The sequence below is a fragment of the Physeter macrocephalus genome, chromosome 9, assembly GCF_002837175.3.
Source record: "Physeter macrocephalus isolate SW-GA chromosome 9, ASM283717v5, whole genome shotgun sequence".
Lineage (NCBI taxonomy): Eukaryota > Metazoa > Chordata > Mammalia > Artiodactyla > Physeteridae > Physeter > Physeter macrocephalus.
Window position 1 is genome coordinate 30,894,006 of NC_041222.1, and position 23,549 is coordinate 30,917,554.

The 23,549-nt window shown below is 41.6% G+C and overlaps 1 protein-coding gene across 8 annotated transcripts in view; it reads left to right on the forward strand.

Moving 5' to 3' along the window:
- Positions 1-23,549, forward strand: part of LOC102979815 (transducin-like enhancer protein 1) — an 87,141-nt gene that overhangs the window by 28,567 nt on the left and 35,025 nt on the right. For 6 of the 8 annotated variants that reach the window (XM_028493855.2, XM_028493852.2, XM_024126882.3 and 3 more), the window contains 3 exons: positions 1,614-1,718; positions 14,441-14,645; positions 15,385-15,401. In XM_028493855.2, coding sequence (XP_028349656.1) covers positions 1,614-1,718; positions 14,441-14,645; positions 15,385-15,401 — 327 coding nt within the window. The remainder of the gene's footprint in view (positions 1-1,613; positions 1,719-14,440; positions 14,646-15,384; positions 15,402-23,549) is intronic. The other 2 variants (XM_028493853.2, XM_028493854.2) reach the window with 1 other exon arrangement.

Here is a 23,549-nt window from a genome sequence, read left to right on the forward strand (position 1 = left end):
GCTTTTCTTTCCTCACAGGAGTAGTGTAAATAAGCTTGATAGCTACTGATGATTCATGTGTCCTTTCTCTAGAGAGCTTTTCTTTCACTGCATTTTAAAAATGGTTCCATCAGGGTTGACTTGACCACAGAAGCAGGTATTTCATTTGTCCTTGTACATCAGGGCAGGTTGACTTAATGCTGTCCATGCAGGGAGTGGATGCCAATACCATTAAGGATAAGACCATTCATGTTACCTGTTCATGTTACTTTAGCTTATGGAGTTATATACATATATAAGCCATTTTATTAAGTTACAAAGTAATAGAAGTTTACCCTTAATATTTGAGAGGGAAAAGCTGTTTGTGTGAGTAATCTATGACTCAAAACCAGTAATGTTTTAGTTTTGCCTTTACTTTTGGATACAAGCTAATAAATGCAAAACTGTTTTAAGTGTGTACAGGATGCTTATATCTTGAGACGGTGAAAAACTTATGGGCCTTGGAGCTGGAATACTGAGTGTTTGTTCTCATTGGCATCTACTTTCCATGCTGGGTAGCACCATCTCTGCTGTTATTATGGCAGCCTTTTCCAGCGTAGCATTTACTTGATGTTACAGTTTAGATTTGTTGGCCTTTTTTTTTTTAAACTTATTTTTGGCTGCGTTGGGTCTTCCTTGCTGCACGTGGGCTTTCTCTAGTTGAGGCGAGTGGGGGCTACTCTGTTGCGGAGCGCGGGCTTCTCATTGCAGTGGCTTGTCTTGTTGCAGAGCATGGGCTCTAGGCGTGCGGGCTTCAGTAGTTTTGGCTCGTGGGCTTAGTTGCTCCGCGGCATGTGGGATCTTCCCGGACCAGGGCTCGAACCTGAGTCCCCTGCATTGGCAGGTGGATTTTTAACCACTGCGCCACCAGGGAGGTCCCCTGTTGGCCTTTTGAAGCCTGTTGTTCATTAGATTTTAGTAATCCTGGTCTCTGCTACAGTCTCCTTTCTCCCAAAGAGACCTGTGGCTTTGTTTTTATTTGTGGGTGGAGCTGGGAGGTGCGCAGGCTGTTTCCAGCCTGTGGGGAGGGGGGCGGGGGGCGGGGTCTTTCCTTTCCCCTGTGGAGGGTGAAACATCTAGGGGCTAAAGGAGGAGAGGAATTCCCAGAGTTTCCAAAACCAACTGGTGGGTTGAGATTTGTTGACCAGAGAAGTGATTGCAGGTTTAATATTTAAATTTTAAGTATCAAAAGGGGTGTTTTTAAATTTCTGTAAACTTTTCCTGCTCAAACTTATCATAGCAAACCCCCTATGAGAACCAGGGTGATCTTCCAAATCCCATACTGTTTATTTTCTAAGGCCTCACGTTACCATTTTTGATGTCCTCCTTTGACTTTCTACCATTCCGAGCCCCAGATTCCCATCAGAAGTTAAGTGGTAACTGGTGTTGGTTAGAAATAAGGGATGCCCCACTCTCAGTTTTCCTTTGCCGTTTGTCTGTGTGTTCTGTGGAACAATGTGTGCTCGAGCAAGTTCACATTTAAAGACATATTACACTTCAGTCTGCACTGCATGTGGCATTTGTCTTATTGTTGGAAGGTACAGTGAAGGTCTTGGCTGCCTTGCTAACACTTTTCCTTCTCCTTGTTTTCAAAGCATCAACAGCAGGTGGCCCAGGCCGTCGAACGTGCCAAACAGGTGACCATGGCAGAGCTGAATGCCATCATCGGGGTACGTGGCCTACCAGGTCTACCTCCTACAGTGTGTATAACCAGCTTTCATTTCTTCTTAATTTGTTGGCTTAATATATATCTATCTATATATAATGTTGTGTTGCTTAATCTTAACCCATTTGATAAACCGGGGGGCAGGGGGTGGCAGTGTCAGGTATGCTGAGGTGTGTAGGGGAAGAAAGATTAGCATAAGGGAGATGATAGAAACAGTTTTAGGGGGGGAAGAAAAAATAAATCTTCTTTTCAATGGAAAAATAAGTGTAGTTTATCCTGCTCCCTTAGGTTAAAGCTTTGGCAAGGGTTTTAAATACGTACTTTCCTTACTTCTGTTGTATAAACTTTGGATCCCAGTGAGGTCAAGACGTAGCTCAGCATTATTTCATTTCGTTGTCTTTTGCTTTTTTGCCTTTGGCTTTCCCAGGGTATTAGAACCTATGCATAACTGTTTTGCTTTTCTCGTGCCTCTTTCATGAATTTTTAAGTGGCACCCCAATGAAAAGAAAGCTCTCTTGCCACTGAAGAAGTGATGATTGTCTGCCCTACTGCCCTCTAGCCTTTCACCAGGTTTCTGCTCTCCTGGGTTGAGTTCAGTTAGCATTCCTTGCTGGCAACTGGTTGTCAATCACAAGTCATTTGCTCTGCATTAATGAGCCTGGTGAACTGTTGGGTCCATCCCCCGCATGAGTTCATCCCCCCGCCCCCTCACTGCAGGATCCAGGACGGTTCTCATGTTTTCTGCCCTTCCAGACTAAGCGAAAGAAGTAGCTGAAATAAGGGACCATCCTTGCTGATTTTATTCATATGTGAGTGCCTTGAGCGGATTCAAATCACTCATTTATCAATTTATGTTAATTGCTTGTGAGAAGATGCCCTGCTGGTCTTTATAGTTCCCTCAGACACTTTGTAATGATAATTAGACATGCTGCTGTACGGATTAAGAGTGCCATAGTGCAGTGACGGCCACAGACAATGGAACCAGTTAATCCATCAGGGTTTAAAATTACATCCCAACTGGAGATGGAGAAAAAACATAAGAGCCAAGGAGGATTAAAGAATGAGCCTCAGCTTGAAAACTCTCCTTTCATCAGTTTCTCAATTGCAGATCTGCAGTCGGGTTGCCTGTGGTAAGCTATTGGCAGTCAATTAGGTGAAATAAACTGGGAGGGTGACCTTCATTTCCTTTTAATAGCTTTTTCCTCCCTGAAATGGGGAGCTTCAGTGGATTTTCAGCTTAAATTTTATTCAAGCTGCTTTATTACACTTGACAGCTTAGCTCTGCATAAACAATTCTCCCCTCCTCCTCTTCCCCACAGGTCTGGGCTCTGCATCTCTCCCCCTTAGTGTCACATTTTTGACTGTTACTTAGTGGGCTCTCTAATCACATTCAACAAAAAACACAATTACATCTGCATTTGTCTGCTGCCTTCTGTACCCTTTTCTTGTGTAATGAATTGCTTTATTTCAGAGATCAAATCAAATATTCACTGGTACTTTTGCATGTACCGTGTTTGATTAGCAAAGACTAATAGCAAGTTGTACTTGTAGCTAGAGCACAGAATTTTTTAGCCCAGATGAATGAGGATGCAAAAGCCTGTTTTGATTAAAGGAAAACATATGCAAATCAGTTCTCAAGTACCCAGTTACACTTTGTGGAACATGTTTGTTTTCTGGTAGGCTCTAAATTTTTACGTATCACTTCTCAATGGTAAAACTTTGTACTCTTATTCTCAAAGGCACTGCCCGATCCTATCCATTAGAAAGGAGGAAATTGTGTTAACCAGATGTTTATAGGTAATACTCATTTTGAGTTGAATCAGAAAATAAAAATAGCAGGTTGTTTTGGAAGGGCAGATGAATCGCTAATTTTATGAATGGCTTTAGTCCAGGAAACATGTTGAGATTATAAAGGCAGATTGGCTCCGATAGCTAGCAACAATAACCCAAATCAGTGAATGGGGCCCAGCACAAGACTTAACGCCAGTTGCAGGTCTTCAGCATACTGGCATGTGCGGCTTTTATAATTGTAATTTTTGGATCAGTATATTAATTTATGTCAGCAGGCTCTTTTAAAGTTTGTAGTGATCAATAATTATCCCGCACCATAAGTTTCATGCTGTGGCATATGCCTGATTTTTGCTTGAAAGGAATTGTGCGCGTCCTGGAAAATCGAAGTAGCATAAAATTGGGTTGACAATTCAGCAGACCTTTGCACCCCTTCATTGAACATGCAGTGTGTCAGCCTGTCTCCCCAGAGGGGAGGAGGCTCTGGGAGGCTGTCTGTTCCTACAAGCAGCAGCTGCGCGCAGGGTAAATGCAGCCCGGTTTGATAGCAGCTGTCAGTATTGTTCAGGGACCGACTTAGGGTAAAGAACACTGGGAGAGGCCATGCTCTTCGTCTGCATCGACTTTCAAGCTAAGAAAAGAAATAGTAATTTAACGGTTTAGACATCTATTACAAGTGTGAAAGATCATGAAAGAGTACCCTTTAAAATGCAAATGAGCTGAAACATTCTCATTCCCTTTAAGGTACAATCAAGGAGCTTACTGCTTGCTTGACAGGGCTACAGATATTTCTCTTTAGCAAACCTGGAAAAAGTTAAATCTTCTCAAGGACACCAGGCTTCTAGGTAAGCTCAGCTGTGTCCTGGGACCGTGGCTGCTCTTTTAGGAGGAAGAGAGAGGTTGTAGTTTTTTCCGTTTTTGTAAAGTGAATGAATGGTGCCCGTTTCTCACCAGCATAGAAAACTTAGTTCTCATATCTGACGGAAAATACTGAATTTTAAATCTTTTTCACCACAGCACCTGCCTTCAACTTACATAGATTCCTGGTATTTAAGAAAGATAAGCTTCTTAGATATTTGATACTTGGAGAAACTATTGAGATATTTTTTGTTATACTTTTTTTAACAGCTTGACTGATGGCACATTTGGTAATTGGCAGACTAGTAACTGCAACCTTACTTTTTGAATTTTGCTTTTTATAAGCTCTTTTGTTATTAAACATGTTATGTCCTTGTAACAATAAAAATGCAGAGATCTTAATAGATACAGGGTTGGTTTGGTTTGGCACAAACTCCCTTGTACTTGAGAAAACAAGTTCATTGTGGGAAGGAAACTTATTTATTTGAACCTTGGTTGTTTTTTTTTTTTTTTCCCCAACCATCAGGATAGTCTCCACAATTTAATCAGCGTTCCGCAAAGATTTTTTTTTTTTAGTTTGGAATGCTATTAAAAATGCTCAGAACGAAGTAGGTTATTGACTGACGTAACATTTTATTTGTGGGATAGCTAATGGCTACCTGAAGGAAAGGAAAATTGACGGACGGGCTCTTCAGATCACTCCCCATTGTAGTATTTGGGGAGTTGGGAACTAAGAGCTCTCTTCTACCTGCTCTGATACTACATAATTGATTTTAAGTTGAGATTGGGATTCCAAATAATTAGTGTTATCTTTTAATTGGGTTTATATCACATATAATTGGGTTTATATCCCATATAATTAATATAAATCATATAAATATAGATATGGATATATACATACCTGTACACACACAGATTTTTAAACAATTGATGTGTAATTCACAGGTGAGATGCACAGCTCCTGAGGGTACAGATTGATCACTGGCACATGCACACACCCTGTAGCCCACATTCCTCTCTGGGTGCAGATTGTTCCCGCCTCCCCAGGAAGTCCCTTGTGCTTCTTCTCAGCCAAGTTTTCCCACCCCACTAAGGAAACATGGTTGCTTTTTGATTAAAAAGTAGAAGAGTAAAAGAATAATTAGCAGAGTGTGATTTTCTTTATTAAAACAGTTACATAGTTGTATATCTATTTCTAACCAAGTACCTACTGCCTAACTTCTCAGTGTTTTATGCTCATCTTTCTAAGACCGTTTGTATTGTGTTAACCTAGACAAAGCCTGGGCCTAGGATGAGATGCACTTGGTTGGGACACTTTGCACTGCCACTTTTGATTTTTAAAAAATATTTGTTTATTTATTTTATTTTTGGCTGCATTGGGTCTTAGTTGTGGCACATGGGATCTTTCGTTGCGGGGCGCGGGCTTCTCTCTACTTGTGGCACGCGGGCTGTCTAGTTGTGGCCTGCGTGCTCAGTAGTTGTGGCACATGGGCTTAGTTGCCCCGCGGCATGTGGGATCTTAGTTCCCAGACCAGGGATTGAACCTGTGTCCCCTGCATTGGAAGGTGGCTTCTTAACCACTGGACCACCAGGGAAGTCCTCGCACTGCCACTTTTTAGCTCTGTGACCTTGTACAGCCAGTTAACCTCTATCAGCGTCCTTCTACAGGATAATGGATAATACCATTTACCTTGCATGGCTTTTGTGGGGGTAAGACCTTGGCTGGCAGCCTTCAACGAGCATGTGGTGCTGACACCCTGAACTGAGGTTTTGTCTGCCTGGTTTCTCTCAGCACCTGTAGCAGATCTCTGGGTCCAGTTGGTCAAGCTCCTGTGAAGGGGCGATTGCTCCTAGCAGCAGGTCACCTCCTCCGTTGTCTTTTCTGGTGGTTACACGGATGTTGGTGTTTGAGATTAGACCCAGCCAGATGCTCTGCTCCTGCCATTAAGTTGTCGTGCTTGAATGATTTTTAATAAGGACTCAGAAGTGCAAAAGCACTGCCATTTAACTTTTGACAAACAAACTTATTAAAGTTCAGAACCAGGGGGGAAAGTTAAGTTAGGGGAACAGATGGAGAGGTTTGAGAAGCAAAAATATGAGGACAAGGCATCATTGGCTTCCTTACTCAACATAAAGAGGAAAGGGCACCAGGCGTTTTGCTGGCCCTGAGAGGTGGTGGGGATCCTTGTGATAGAATTGGAAGGAGAGAAGAGTTAGAAGACATGGACAGATGAACAGTTCCCCTACCACAAAATGCCAGATTTCTGGTAGCTGCCTTGATGCTGACTGTTGGATATAAGAAAATTTAAACAATTTCCCATAGCAGTGCTATGAACGTCAGGAACTCAGGGAAATTTGGGGTTAATGTAAGCAGCGTTGTTTGTCCTTTCTCATTTATTTGGATGTGATCTGACTTACCTTCCATGAGTATAACTTCTGTCAAGGCTTTATGGGGCTCAGGTTTGGGGCTCCAGTTATTGGTCATGTGTGTATACTCCTGTTCCATAGGCAAATTTATAATTCTCTATACTTTAAAACAACTTAGTATGAAACAAAAGAAGTCTAGGGTGGTTTCTGGTGTCTGACTATGTGTATTTGTGTAGGTGATGGCTGTGAATACAAACTCCTGATGTGTCTGCAGAAGGAGGCTTTCTGTCCTTGAGAGATTGAGTTGTAGACCTAAAGGACTCCCTATTGTTGCAGGAGATGATTGGTTTAAGGATTAGCAGAAATGTTAGATTATTTTTTTCCTCCGGCTGTAGCTGTCAGACATCTATAGGATTGTAGTGTGGGAAGTTTAAGAGGACGAGGTTAGCCTCTTATTCTTATGAGTATGCAATTAATCCCTGGAAAACCCATCAATAACCCAGCTGTAAGTTTCTTTATAAAACAAATTCACCCTGAGAGAATAATGTATAGCCTGCTACCAAAGGGAGTAAATAAAATGATGACAACAAACATGGATCTTCCAGCTCTACCAGCTTCTATTTAGTGACATACCTGCCAGTTAAATTCCACCAGTCTAGCCCTTTTATTAATTTTCCAAAGAGATGGCGCAATATCGCAGAGAAGTCTTTTATGCATCCTACCTCTCCTTTAGGTCGAGCTAGTTTTTTTGTTGGTTTTTTGTTTTGTTTTGGTTTTTTACTGAGGGTACAACTAGGTATCTCTGACAAATGCAGACCTTGGCTTCAGTGTCTGGGTTCTAGTGAATTAGGCAGTGTGCTTTTTATTTATTAGGAAACTTACTGAATGAAGCATTGTCTGCTTGTTCATTTCCCCATATATTTTCATATGATTTTTATTTGAATTTCTTAGAAGAAGGCATTATAACATTTTCCCTCTTTTCAGAGGAAGAAGAAAAATCTTCAGAATAGGAAGTTGAGCATCTCATTTTAGAAATTAGATCTATGCAGTTTTTTTTAATTGATAGATGACTTAACGTACCATATCATTCACCCTTTTAAATGCACACAGCTCAGTGGTTTTTAGTATATTCACAGACTTGTACAGCCATCACTGCTATCTAATTCTTGAACATTTTCATCACTCCAAAAATAAACCCATATTCATTAGTAGTCAGGCCCCATGCCCCCTCCCCTCAACCCCCTGGCAACCACTAATCTTTCTATCTCTGTGGATTTGCCTGTTCTGAACATTTCATATAAATGGAATCATATGATATGTGGCCTTTTGTGTCTGGCTTATTTCACTTGCATAATGTTTTCAAGGCCTATAGATGTTGTAGCAAGTATTTCAGTCCTTTTTATTGATGAATGATACTCCATTGCATCAATATGCTGCATTTGTTTATCCAATCAGTTGCTGGTCATTTAGGTTGTTTCCACCTCTTGACTGTTATGAATAATGCTGCTGTGAACATTTTTGTACAAATTTTTGTGTGGACATGTTTTCTTTTATCTGGTGTTTATATCTGGGAATGGAACTCTGGGTCATATGGTAGCTCCATTTAGCTTAAACAACCAAGTGGCTGTACCATTTTACATTCTCCCTAGCAGTGGATGAGAATTCCAGTTTCTCTGCTTCTTCTCCAGCACTTGTTATTGTCCACTGTTTTGATTCTAGCCCTCCTAGTGGGTGTGACATGCTGTCTCATTTGTGGTTTTGATTTGCATTTTTCTGATGGCTGATGATGCTGAGCATCTTTTCATCGACACCTTATATGGTTTTAGAAGTGGATCTACCTAAGTAAACATGGCTTTTAAAAAACTTATTCTAGCTTAGGTCTTTTAAGTCACGACGGAAACAGACACCCAGGGCAGGTAGGATGAATAAGTCAGGGGGGTGATGCAGAATGAGTTGGCCTGTGTGGATTAGCTGAAATGCAGAAACAGTAAAGACGAGTTTAGATCCTTTTCAGAATTTTAGGTCTTCATCCTGGTGCCTGCCTACGTACAGGCCATCAGTGTTGCTTCTGCATCTCATTTTCTGTGTGCTCCTGCATCGAGATGGAGCCTCTCAGTGGATTTATGTATTTATTTTATTGTCTTCAAGTGGCTTGCGAATTCTTGGCCCCAGCAAGCAGTTTCTGCCTGTTTATCACCCTTGCCCCCTTCACGCGGGAGGCCATCCACATAATGGGAGGTTTTCAGATAACTCCGGTGGTAGTAGTGTCCTTGATGTTTCCTGCCATATAGCTCTTCCCCACTTTTCCCACTTGTTTATCATAGCATGCCAATTTTCTTTTTCTGTACTCTCCCAAGATAAGAACTGAGTGTTTTAAAGAACAGAGAAATAGCAGAAAATCAAGGAAGAATGACTGGGAGAGAACTGTCAATAAATGCTACTTTTCACTTTTTCTCCCCCCTTTAAAAGTGTTTAAATACCAAGTGCTATAAATGCCACTTACTGTCACGCTTTTAGCATTAAAGATGCTATTTTGGGGCATGGTTTTAGTTCTGGTTGGGTTCAGTTTGTGATCTGTGTGACATAGTTTTCCCAAAGGTTATAAAGTGGGTTAAATTTCAGAAATTTCAGCGGCTGGTGATAAGGAACTTATTAGCATCTAGTGGGGATGAGAGGGACGTTGGCCTTCATTTTTATTTTGGTGTCCTTTCCACTTGTATAGGCAGCTCTGTGGTGATAAACCCTGTGCTACACCTGTTTTATTTTTTTATTATTATTTTTTTTTTTGTGGTATGTGGGCCTCCCTCTGTTGTGGCCTCTCCCTTTGCGGAGCACAGGCTCCGAACGCGCAGGCTCAGCGGCCATGGCTCACGGGCCCAGCCGCTCCGCGGCATGTGGGATCCTCCCAGACCGGGGCGCGAACCCGGTTCCCCTGCATCGGCAGACGGACGCGCAACCACTGCGCCACCAGGGAAGCCCCGCTACACCTGTTTTAGAAGCAAAAATGTAGAAACCACTGCACAACTATATTAAGGCTCTGAATGTAAACAGCAAAGTCAGTTTCATATAGCAACATAATTGACCCAGTCTGCACTGGGTAAAATGTGAATTAAAATTCTAAATGTGTGGCTGTTGTTTGACATGGATGAGGTTATTTTATTCCTTGCGGGTTTTCAGTATCATTAACTCAGTGTTTGGTGTTTGTTTTACTTGTCTCATTCCCAGCCTATTCAAATTGTTTGGGTTAAGAACAAGTACATTTATATCCTTATGCCCCAAACTAAACCTTTCCCTAATCACCTTTGAGGCACCAGAACAGTATGTAAAAGTTTCCATTGTAGCTCTTTTCCCAAATTGTTTTGTAAAATGTGAAGTTTCTGTTTGTTTGTTTTGCTTTTAATTGTTAGTGGAGTCAGCACTACGAAGCAGAGGCTCATTTTTTTGAGCTGTGACAAGGTACTCGATGGGGAAGGGACAGTGAAAAGTGAATATTTTAGAGTACTTCTGGTTTTTAAGCAACAATTTGGCAAGTCCTTTGGCATATAAGAACATGGGTTCTGATGTAATGGGACAGAATTCCAGCTTAGATTGAGACCAGAATTTCTTACCCTCAGCACTGTTGACATTTTGGGCTCCTGAATTCTCTGTGCTGGGGGCTGTCCAGTGCATTGTAGGACGTTTAACAGCATCCCCAGCCTCTACCCACTAGATGCCAGCAACACTTCTACTCATCTTTCCCTCCCAGTTGTGACAACCACAAATGTCTCTAGATGTTGCCAAATGTCCCTGGGGTGGGGAAAGTGGTGTTGAAATTGTTTAAGAGCTACCAGTCTAGATTGATACACATTATCCCAAACCACCATTGTTCATCAGAAATGCCTTTTCTGATAGCTTTATAAACTGTGTTGCTCATGTGTTCTGTGGTGTATAAATCTGTAAGCATTAACTTAAAGAAAATGTTTACTAATTAGTGCAAGCTAATGAATGGGTAGAAGGTTGAATTTTCCCAGCCAGCCTTGCCGTCACGTTGAGAAACATTTTACAGTTTCCCCGATGATTTGGGTAGGTTTGCGTCTATGGAGGACTGATTCATGTAAATTCCCCTAATTGGCAGAGCCATTGGGTTTTTTGATGTGTTTGCTGGCTATATAGCAATGTCAGGATCTCTTTTCTTGTAGCATATATTTTTAAGTAACATTCATGTTTCTTCCTTTTGGTGAAGGTGATGAGTACTAGTCTATCCCAGGTAAGCTGTGTTGAGAAAAAAATGTTCTTTAGGACACATGGGGCAAGTGGGCTGCCCTTTTGGAGTCAGTTGTTTCAGTCTCCTGGATGTGGGCCCTCTATTCATTTCAATAAATTTTTTATCTTAGAAATAACACTTATTACTTATTAAGCATCTTCTTCTGAGAGAAGCCAGAACTGTCTCTGTTTCAGCTTGATTCTTCTTTATCAGCTTCCTTGGAAGAGAGCTAGAGCAAAAGATACTTTCCTTTTTCAGATGTAGGGTATTGGAAAGTGGGGACTGGAGAGATGGCACTCGTGAGTCATAAATCTAAGAACAAATTCCCATCTGTCACTGCTGATGAGGCTGCCTCGTGAAGATGGTTTTATTTCCGGGTAAATGCCCAATAGTGAATGTGGATTGTCTCTGGGTGTGCAGTATTGCATACCCTCAAGAGTATCTCCTTAACCTGGGAAGGGAGAAACGTGAGGTCCTTGGTGGAGAAAGAGATTGCCCTCTTCCTTCCCCTTGCTTGGGAACACTAGGTCTGCAACTGATTCCTTATGAACAGGACTGGGCTGCTGGGGTCACAGGAGAAATGCTGTTCTAGGGAATAAAAGCTTTGCAATCATTGTTCTAGCTATGAGCCCCACGGCAAGCCACTCTTTCATCTGTGAAATGGGAGCCATTATGCCCGCCCACCTTTCCTCCTCCTGGTGTATTCCGAGCTGAGACCAGATAAGGAAGCTGGAAATATTATCTAGGAGCACTGCATGGTAGGATAAAGAAGTAAAATGTGAGGCAGCAGTATCCACGTTTCTTGGGTCTACAGCATCTTCAATAGCTGTGACTCATCCTGTCCTTACCTACTTAGTACTCCTTTCATTTTGTGATAGGATTTATGCTTTTTTAAAAAAAAAGGAGGAAGAAGGAGCTTTCAAGATCGCCAAGCTAAGGATGGAAGAACCTAATTGCCCCTAATAATGGGCAGTGAGCTATCTCTTCAAGGGGCCTGGAAAGCTAGAGCAGGCTAGAGGTGGGACTTACCCATGGCCAGTTAGGCTGTTGGATAGCCCTGTTGAGAGCTATTTGCCTGAAGGTTGAGTTTAACTTTGCAGGTCTGTTTCACAGCTGTGGCAAAGCCCCTTTATTTTATAAGCTTAGTCTTTCTTTTCAATAGTACATCAGAGAATGCTTTCCAGTTCATCTTTCCAAAAACCAACTTGGGCTTGGCAGAAAATCTGCTTCCTTCTAGCGTATCCAAATATCACCTGAGACTGCCTTTGCTCTAACGTAAAATCACACGTCTGGAGTTGTTTTCTGGTGTCTCCATTTGGGGGGGAATTTTAGAGGGGGACTGGGGGTGGGGTGCAGGGAAGGGTGATAGGGTTGGTATCCTCCACCCTATAGTTAAATTCCTTCCCCTCTGCTTAGCCTCTCTCATCTTCTTTAATCAGTGCCGTGCTTAATTACCCCACTGCACCCGCTTGTGTATGCATCACTGCCTTTCCCCGCAAGAAGCCGGACATTGCTTTTACTCTGAGTAATGATAGTAATCGCTGGTAGGGCAGACCTGTTCCTCATCTTTCTCCGAGCGCATTTCTTATGGCAGGTGTCTAGTTGCCAATTAAGTGCTAATGAGCATGCCTAGTGGACCGTGCTGCTGCTGCCAGCTCCTTCAGTTTTATGTCCTGCTATTGCCAAGCTCTTAAAAGGTGACGGAGCAAGAGTTAGTGTCTTTGGGATGACAGGAAGGTGATTTTATGCATAAAGAAGTCGTTATTATGATCTCAAATGGTGAATGAGTAGTTTATAAATACTCTCCAAGAATACTCTTAATGCTGCCTGCTCTGACCTTGCCCCTTTTCCAGTTTCCCTCGCATTAGAACTGTGCTCTCTTTGGAAGGAGTGGAGGTTTAAAGAGAAGGTTGGCACCTAAAGATTTTTTAAAAGGTACTAGGAGTGGTTGAAAGTTTACTGTAAAATGACTGTAGATAACGATTTCTGCCTTTTAGATGCTGCTTTCTCTTGCTCCTGGGTGCTGGAAGCATGTTTAGGATACAGTCAAAGATCAGTGGTCAGGGTGGGCATTGCTGAAGATCTGGTGTGAAGATCTAATATATTCAGTACATGCAAGGGTGTAATAAATAAAACGAGTAATTGAGTCCCAGGGAAGTGAGCACAAATCAGAATCTTAAGAATTTCCTAACATTACACCTTAGAAATTGAGCTTTAATCGTTTTTACTCTCATCAAAAACGAGTTTTATGTTGAACAGCTGAAATGTGGCCAGATTTATGGTGCAAGGGCCATTGCTTGGACACTTTCATTTCCTGCAACATATCTTAAATATAATATATGAGAGCAATGATAGCCTAATGTGAACAGGTTTCTAACTTCTGGAATGGGTTAAGTGATAGAGGCAGAGGCATTTGGGAATGAGGACTTGGTCATCCTGGTTGGAGTCCCACACAGCTGGTGGGAGTGCTTTCCTCAGCAAGGTTCTTGGCCTGAGTCTTGGCGTTTTCCTCTGTGATATGGGAGGGGGGTGGGTTTGGGGCATGGGGCTCAGGAGAAAGAAAGGGGTAAACAAAGTTTTTTTCTCTAAGGTTCCTTCCATTTGTCACATGCGTGGCTCCCTGAGGGCTCCCTCTGTATGTGGTGGTACCGTGACCAGAGCACAGCCATAAGGGTCCTTCCTATGTTGACTTCACTTCCCTGCCAGCTGGTGGGAGAAACTCAATGCCTTGAGCCCCATCTGTGAAATGGGAATATCAATACTTCCTCCATTCTGTGAGGGCTTGATGAGCTGAGGGCACACAAGTACATAAGAGATGCTAGTTCTTCCTGCTTTCTAAGTTCTGTTAACTAAAGATAATGTTTGGTTTTGTCTCATCCTAACATTGTGGTAAGTTAACGCAAGAATGCTGGGGTGCAATGGAGTCACCTAGTAACTGGTGACTAGTTGAGAATATAGTTACTGTATTATAGGATGCATATCTGCACCTCCCCTATTTTAACCTTTCTGAAGTCAGAATGAGTCTGAAATCTGTGGCATCTTAGATTCAGTGATGCACTGGATTTCATCCTTGGAGGCGCTTAGAGATGGAACTAACCACCGTGTGAGGGCTTACTAACTTATCCAAGTTTGCTAATAATCAATAGCTATACTTTCAGGGGGTGAGTTAGGCCAGAAAGTGGCAGTGTCAATCTGAGGATTATGTTTTGGGAAGATTATATGATATCAGGTAACTGAGCAGATGAAAGCTTTTGATGGGCTGAAAGTGCTAACCACATTTTTTTCTCTCTTTCCTCCCTGTCTCTCTCCTTGCTCCCTTCCTGTGTGTGTGTGTCTGTGTGTGTCTGTGTGTGTCTGTGTGTCTGTGTGTGTCGAACCTCCTGTTCTGTCTCCTCCATCCTCTCCTGTCACGTCTGCTCTCTCCCTGGTTGCCACCACCACTGCCACCACCTCCCTCTCTCTCCCTCCTCCTCTTCCTCTCTCACCACCACCACCAACAGCAGCAGCAGTTGCAAGCTCAGCATCTTTCTCACGGCCATGGACCTCCAGTGCCCCTCACCCCTCACCCTTCGGGACTTCAGCCTCCTGGAATCCCGCCCCTCGGCGGCAGTGCCGGCCTCCTGGCGCTGTCTAGTGCTCTGAGTGGCCAGTCTCACTTGGCAATTAAAGATGACAAGAAGCACCACGATGCAGAGCACCACAGAGGTGAGAGGCCGGGCAAGCCAGATTAGGACCTTGCCCTAACACTCTTACAGTGCTGCAAAGTTTGTGCACCGCTAAAGAAAGCCCCAACCCATTCAGAGAGCAAACAATGAGCTAAGAGGAACTGTATGTCGCACAGCTTGGCCACTGAAACACAGTTCACCCTGGAGGTTTTCAGGGTTTAACATGGGCATCTGTAGATTTCTCCATCTCTTTAGATGGCAGGCATCTTGACATCTTGGCAACTGCCTCATTAATGCCAGTGGCCTGTACCATATTACGGAAAACTGTTAACTGCTTAATTGGGTAATTTTCAAAGAAAGTAATGTTGTTAAATGGGGCGAAATAAGAAGTTAAATTTGAAAGTGAATGTGTTCAAATGAAAGGTTTGATAATTGCATCTGTTACTACTTAGTTTCATAGGCTTTAATTCTAGTATGCATTAAATATTGGGCAAAATTGCACTTGACTAATTTTTGAAAAAAAAGTAATTTATTCTGTCAAGAAATTTTTAAAAAATAGGCTTTTGTGTATGGTTAAACTGTAAATCTTATGTTTACAAAATACTGTAATTTTCAGGAAATCACTGTATTAGGAATGTGCAATGACTTATATAAATAAAAGCCATTTTAAAACTGTTTGGGGCTTGTGTTCTAATTATTCCCCCCTTTTTTTTATTTCTGTTCTTGCCTCTGTGTCTGAACGGGCATGTCTGTGCGTTTCTTGGTAACCTCGGGAGCAGACAGAGAACCGGGCACAGTAAGTACCCTGACGCCTGCTGCACATAAACGCGTTCTCCCCACCCTGCAGTGCACCCTCAGCCGCCTTTCTTTAAACACAGGCACAGACACGTATATTCTACTCTCTCTCAGCGACCTGTGGTTTTTCTTTTCCTTTCTTTTTTAAAAAAATATGACTGTTTCCCCCCCACCCTTTGTCTTTTATATAAAACTTCCATCAGATGAGAGGGAGGCAAAGCTGTTTGCTATGATTACTCACTTGAAAATCCACTGTGATCCCTATGTGCCCCAGACCCATTTAAAAAATATGTTTATCATTGCCACTTTGAGTCCAGGTTTACCTGTAGTTTAAGAGAGTATTCATTTTTATCTTGTCAGTTCTACAGGCAAGAGGTCACAATCCATATGTGAAATTAGTTAGTATTGTGTTATTTCTACCTAAACCATTCATTATCCTCTGCAAATGCATCTTAGTTACTAGGTTTCCATATCTAGTTTTCTTTTCATAATTGTCCTTGGAGTGTGAACTTGAACTTAACTTTATTTTAGTCCAAAGAACTGAGTGTCTGAATAAGCTCTCAAAAAACCAAGGAAATTCAGTGCATGGGGCTCTGTGCTTATTGAGTTCATTTTTTTTCACCAGCCTAAATCTTACCCATTTTACATAAAGCACGTTTGATCTGTACACATATCTGCCAGTTACTTGTGGGGAGGCCTGTCTCTGAAATGCGTCTCTTACAGGTTGTGGAACAAACAGAATGAGAAATTGGCCCCTTTTCAGCTCAGATAACCTCCAGTTTTTGCCCCCTTCCTTCTTTCTTAACATGGCAGTATTTTGATCATCTTCAATCTAAATATTGTTAAAAAATGGGATACTGAACTTTTAAATCACTCTGATACTTTCTTATGGGTTTGGGGGGGACGATATGTAAACTTTTTCAGTTTGAAAAGTTTAAGCATTCCTCCACACACACCTTCTATGTAGAACAGTAGCTATTTTTAAAATTCTCTTTGGGACAGAGCTTTGTTTACTTCATGTGTCAGGATGTATTGGGGGAATGGATAATGGTGAAAGGATGAGGTAGGTAGTTTTGAAATTCTTGTCCTGTAAGTTTTCTTTGGAAAATGTTGGGAGGAGAAAAGAGGGGAGAAAAAAAATTAGATCTAGGGAATAAAATTACCTACTCCGAAAGTATGGACCTAAGTAAACTGATTTATGGAGGTGACCTTTCTATTTTGCTGTTTCAGTGTCTCTGTAGATTGTCATCTTTTCTGCCATGTTTCATTCAATAGAGTATCAAATTAAAAACCCTAATCCTGGGCCAGAGAATAGAGATGGCAGAAGATGATGTTGGGAATGCCCACGTGTATTAGTCTGCTGCATGTTTTAATCTATTGAATTTATTCTAGGTTTGAAACTTTATTTTTATTTCAACTTTATGTTATCAGTACTACTGTTCCACCTTAAGTCACGGTATATTTATTGAATGCTTACTATATGTAAGGTAATATAGGAAACATATCTGTAGTGAGGGATGTGTAGGGTTATGTAGGTACATGTATCACAAGCCCTTTCTCAAAGAACCAAGGAAAAGCAACAAAAATACTAGAAGATACAAGTCTGCAGAAAGTTTTAGCAAGAGTTCTAGACAGTTGTGGAAGGGATACCGTGGTGTATGCCTCTCTGAAATGCCAGTGGCAGGAAAGAGTAGAATTTGCACACTTAAGCTCGTAGAGGCATTTTTCCATAACTCGGTGTGACACTGTTTCTTAGCATGTCTAATAATCTGTGTGTAATTTTGGCTGGAAGATGTAATCAAGAACTTGATTGGGGAAGTGAGGGTGAGGTGGACGAAGGTTAATGAGTTGTACCCTTAAAGAAGTACTAAATCGTTCTTGAATTTCAGGCAGCTGTGGATTGTTTTCAAGTCTAGTTAGTTTAGTTAGTAAGTCCGTGTTGAGTTAGCAATCTGAATTTTTAAGTCCAAATGTGGTAGATACATTGCATAAACCAATCTATAAAATAATATAAAATACATGGTTACTTAATGTGTTATTTGCATGTCTCCTTTTTCACACCAAATTTTTGTCAAGTCTTAATAATAATTTCAAAGAGTATTTCCAGAATAAGTATATATGCTGAGTTTCCTGTGTAATTATTATAGAAAACTCATGGTAATGATAATATAAAATGGAGAAACCACTAATTTTTAATCTGAAAATACAGTCTGTAGAGAGGAATTAAATTGTTCACTGTCCATATAAGTGGGATTTTGCTTCAGTTACATAAAATTAACTAGCTCTCTTCAAACTTTGTGTAAAATTAAATATGAGACTCAGTGGGTAATGAGATGATGTGTACTATTAGCTCCTAAAATATTATAGTACTTCTCTGTTTAATAAAGTGGTTTGAATTATGAAGTTGAATTTTACTTGGCAGATAAAGTCAATTCATTGCTCTGTACTGCTGTTTTGTTTGTTCACTCATTGAGGAACGGTTAAGAGCAGTGGCTGTAGGGCAGCGATTTTCAAACCTTATGGTCTCAGAATCTTTTACCCTTAAAGTAACTGATGACCCCAGAGAACTTTATGTGTGTCATATATTTTGAAAATTTTCTGGGTTAGAAATAAAACATTTTAAAATCACTTAAATAGATAAAGAGCTACTTGTGTTAACATAAATAACATTTCTAATGAAAAATAACTATTTTCCAAAATAAAAAATTGGAGCGGGAAGAGTGGTTTAGTTTTTTTTGCACATTTGCAAATGTCTTTATTGCCTGGCCTAGAAGAGGGCAGTTGAATTCTCCTCAGCTTCTGCATTCTCTTTGTTGCCATACATTGTTTTGGTTTAAGTATTGGAAGAAATCTGCCCACAGAGAGACACCCTCAGTGTCCTTGGACCAAACTCTGAGAACCTTTGCCATAAAGAAGACCAAGGAGTTCTAAAAAAATTCTAGGCTGGCATATAGTCTTTTTTTTTTTTTTTCCTGCTCTTCTTTCTATGTTGAACAAACATTTTTTATATCAAGTGCAAAAATCGGGGACTTATGTCAGGGGGAATGTGAGTGTGTGTGGATTGTTATCTGTGAGTCTAAAACTGGTTCATAGATAGTTCATGTTTATTTTTAGTGACAGATTATTCCATTTGCTGGTTTAAGGTTTTATGGTAGGAAAACAAATGAACCTTAATGTAACCTGTTTAATGTAAAACCCAGGAAATAAAAGTGCTAAGAACAGAGAGAAAATACGGACACTATTTTTAAGTTTCTCGTTTCTGAAAAGGATGAATGATAAAGCTAGTAACTTTTGAGAGGTGTATTTTGCTGTTTGGCTGTTTTCTAATTCTCAAACTTTTTTTTTTTTTTTTAAACATAAGCCTATTTACCAGAGTGCTACTACCGAGCAAAAAAATGACCTAACAAAAGTCTTTATTTCTTCAGAAGTAATAAAAACTTTAGATATCCCAATTAATTTAAAGATGAATTGCACTAAATTTTGGCTGAAGGGAATGTCCTTTAAATACATCTACTTGAAAGACCTGGAGTTAGAGAATTGACAAGGAGTTGTATGGCTTTTAAGAAAAATGATAGAATGGATGTTTAAATACTCATTCATTTAACATATTTATTGACCACTTACTATGTGCCAGGCACTGGCTGAGGCACTGCGTATACTTGCTGCCATTTTGCGGTGATATCTTTTAATGTCAAAGTCAAATTATGTGTTGAACGAAAAGCACTGAAATATCTAACTCATGTGATCGTTATTTGGAACATTTGGAAGAGGGAGGAGACTTGAGGGGGCTGTGTGGGAGAGACTCAAGACAGGGACGATCTGTAGACTTAAGGCGGGTTCCTAGTGGACTTCAGAAGGTCCTGGGACCCCTCTAAAATTGTATGCAGAGTGGGTCAGTGCTCTTACATAATGCTGAGGAGAGATCATAACATTCATTAAATTCTCCAGAGGGGTTCCTGGCCCAGAAATGTCTAAGCACTTTCATCTACTTCAGAGGTCAAAATGGTGCGTCACCATCATTTTCTCAATAAGACACCAAAGTAAGGAGGTTGGGTGTCTTTGGTCATATAGTTAATTAACAGAGGTGGAGATTTAGATCATGTCTTTCTGAGGGACCCTGTTGCCACTCCTGTAACATTTCTAAAATTATGTTCACATTTAGAACTTATTTAAAAGTAGTTATGACAGCCATCACTTTATTTAATGTAAGGGGGTATCTTTATCTTTTTCTTCTCTAGCTGTTGTACTTCACTAGTTTATTGGCAGAGGTAGGACCAGATCCTAGTTATGGACCACCCATCACTTCACTTTTTTCTAAGACGACACTCAGCAATATAGAGAGCAAGGAGGAAGTAAGGTGTGAGGCTTGCTTTGGGGAATACTTCACTCTTGGCCTGTTTCAGAAATTTTAATTTTTTGAATGTCACAGAGTCTCCCAGTGGCTCTTTAGGACTGCGGCACTGTGGGTGTTGGGGGAAAGGGGACAGTGATAGAAAGAACATGGGTGTTGGACAAAGGCAGACCCCAGTGGAGTTCTGGCTGCACAGGCAAGATTTCTCATCCTTCTATAAAGTGGTGATGGTGGCTGTCTGCAGGGTGAGGGTTTAGGGACCACAAATGGGAAGTCATCAGCCATACCGTAGCAAGCCTTTAGGAAAGTCCTCCCTGGCTCTCCCTGCAGGGTAGCCAGACAACAGTAAATGCGTCGTTAGTCACCGTCAACGTAGTTACTTGTGGTTTCCTTTTTAAAAAATGTGTGAGGCTGTTGTGGAATGAGGGCTCACATGACCGGTGGCTATTCCTAATGATTCTTAGTGTGTCAGCATCACAAAACCCATCCCAGCCTCTTAGGAACTTGATCAGTCTCATGATGCTCAAATTCATCAAAGGTAAACTGGGACCAGGAGGAGGTGTTTTCGCCTAAATGTTGTTGACCTGACTTCTGTCAAGGAATTTCCTGGAGGTAAAGGATAAAAGTGAAATGAATCACCTGAAATCTCAATATTAAGGCGCAGTGGAAGAAAACATTAAGTTTTCTGAAGCGGTTGCCTCAGTAGATTTTTCTTTTGGCAGAATTTAAAGCTCTGTGCTTAAAAAAATAGATCTTCTGGGAAAACCGGCATCACTGCCACGAGAAGGGTGACCCCCTGAAGGAAGGAAAGCACTGGCAGCTTCTTGCTTGTCAGGAGTGGCGTGTTCCTGTGCAGGTGAGGTGTCTGCTCGCTGTGGGGCTGGAGCTTGCCAGGCGGATGTCAGGACCTGTGCCTGACCAGAGAATGTTCAGGTCTTACCTCCTTGAGATCTCAGTGAGGATAGGGCATCTTTAAACAAACAGAAAGCAGGTAGAGTCTATTTTCTCCCTCCACAAACTTTTTTAGGCTTCATTTTGTGTTCCGTAATTAGAAACCTTAATGCCCACCCTTTGGAGCAGATTTTGTAAACTTTTATTTTCCTTTTGGCCTGATCATCATTTTCAGTATTCCCTCTAGAACACCGTAAGCAATAAACTTTGTGTCTCAGTCTTTCTGATGAGGAGAGATGGGTTAAGTGCCATCAGATATCCAGATACCACAGTCAAGTCCTGACCCAGTGCTTTCTAGTTTCAGGACCTTTTCTTGCAGTAGAAGCATCTCATCAGGGGCTGGAGAATGAAGAGCACTTTGAAAACATGCTTCTAGAAAAGGTTCGAAATACAAATTTGATGTTTGCTATGACCACGGTCCTGATTAGGGGAATGAAGGTGTTACGAGGTCATTTAAAGATTATTTTTAAATAGTTATATTTGTTATGAGCTCCAAAGTTTTTATTGGTTTTATTTTGTTTTACCTGGAGAAGGAGGGTGGAAGGGCAATCTGTGGATGTAGAGAGTGATGCCGACGGCATTTTGTGGTTTAGTACTTCTTCCAGCCCAGGTACTCACTGGGTGTGTATGTCTATGGCTCCGTTTTATTCTGAGCATCCTCCTGAGTCGCCCATCTGCGTCCGACAGTGCCAAGTTCTTAGATCGAGGTGCAAGAACACCCTGTTTTTTTGTTTTTTCACATATTTTGCCTTTAAACAATATGAAAAATAGACATGTACCCTTTAGGCCTGCTTCACAGCCAGCCTTCCAAGATGTGATTTCCACATGTCTCCACTTGCTTCCACTCTTCACTGTTGACAAGTGGGGATCCGTTAATCTTATAGGTTAAAAATGCATTTGTCAGGCTTCCCTGGTGGCGCGGTGGTTGGGAGTCCGCCTGCCAATGCAGGGGACACGGGTTCGTGCCCCGGTCCGGGAGGATCCCACGTGCCGCGGAGCGGCTGGGCCCGTGAGCCATGGCCGCTGAGCCTGCGCGTCCGGAGCCTGTGCTCCGCAGCAGGAGAGGCCACGGCGGTGAGAGGCCCGCATACCACCAAAAAAATAAAAAGCATTTGTCACACAGAATACGTGAATGACCAACTGGACTGCAGTGCGAAGTACCACACAGGGTGATGGCTTAATTGGTACCAGGTGGGGATGAGAAGGCGCACAGATGTGATGGGGTGCGTCCTTACCTAATTGTTTTAATGTTCACCGAGAAGTTAATTGTCAGTGTAGAGTGTGCTAGCAAATTAGGTTCCCACTGCCTTAGTGTAACTGAGGATAAATGAGGTGTCATGAGTTTCCAATCTGTACCTCTGACACAGACACTTTTCCTGTGAGGAGGACACTGTTCCCAAGGGGAATTAGCATGGCAGCTAAAGAAATCTATTTGAATAATGTGCATTATTTTCACATTAGGGAAACCTGTCTCACTTTTGCTGTTTCCATGAACGGGTTTTCCTTTCACATTTGCTGCTGGTGGCTTCAACGTTTAGACTTGGTTGGCAGAAGAATTGCTTTGAGGTCTCAGGATAGGTGAAGGATACATGAATACTCTTATAAAGGGTTTTGTCCACACTGACAATGTAAACATGCTTTCTTTTATATATTCTGGAGTTTACCTTCCAAGATACCTCTGTATACATGAACAACCATTCCTGTTAAATTGCCAAAGAAAAGTAAAATTTTTGGAACAAGACTTTAAAGACTATTTTTTATTCATATTAAAGCAGCTGAGTCTCTTTACCTTGGTCTTGAGGGGGTGGGTGTTCAGAGCATGAAATAGAAACATTATTGTCTAGAATGGTCAGAATAAAGGTGGTACAGAGTCCAACTCTTGACATTTTCTTCTGATTCGACTGAATGCTTTTTGAAGTTCTAAAGACTCTTCTACTTACATGGTAGCTTCTTATATGAAGGTATGGTTCAGTACTTGCGTGTTTGCATGTTTGTTTATTTATTTATTTATTTATTTATTTATTTTTTTGTGGTACTTGGGCCTCTCACTGTTGTGGCCTCTCCCGTTGCGGAGCACCTCAGCGGCCATGGCTCACGGGCCCAGCCGCTCCGCGGCATGTGGGATCTTCCTGGACCGGGGCACGAACCCGTGTCACCTGCATTGGCAGGCGGACTCTCAACCACTGCGCCACCAGGGAAGCCCTGCATGTTTATTTTTACTTTAAGAGAATACACTGTCCACTTCTACCCACTGGGTTCACATGCCACCAACTCTCTAGTTAACATGTGCCCACTCAGCAGGGAATGGTTCTGGTGTGTGTTTTTATAAAACATGGTTCACCTATATGGGAAATGGTGCTCTGGATCTGACCACTCAAGGAGTGCACACCAGTTGTAATATTGGAAGACCTCCTACTTTTTCTTTTCTCAGCAGCTTTTCTGCTCACTCTTGTACCTGTTCTTAACCATCACATCACTGTTAGTGCAGGAAGTGACCCTCAGGAAGCACAGGGTAACCACAGTGAACAATTCATCTGTTGTCAGTGCAGTTGCCCATTGAGGTTTTAGGTTCTCAGATATTTCACATTTTAGGAGGGATGGGTCCCTTCTTGTGGTTCATAACGTTTTCTCTGTTCTTACACCTCATCAAGCCATTTCATGTGTAGTCTCTATATATAAATGGAGAGAAAAGCATGCCGGTTGGCCTAACAGGTCTTTTAGACACTCTGTCTCTGGTACTGAACATTTCAGAGGGATCTTGTTTTCTTCAGAGACTTGTCTGGTCTGCCTCTCCCTTTATCGTTTTACTTGGCTCTATTCCCGTCAATGTGTGCAACTTGTTAGGTG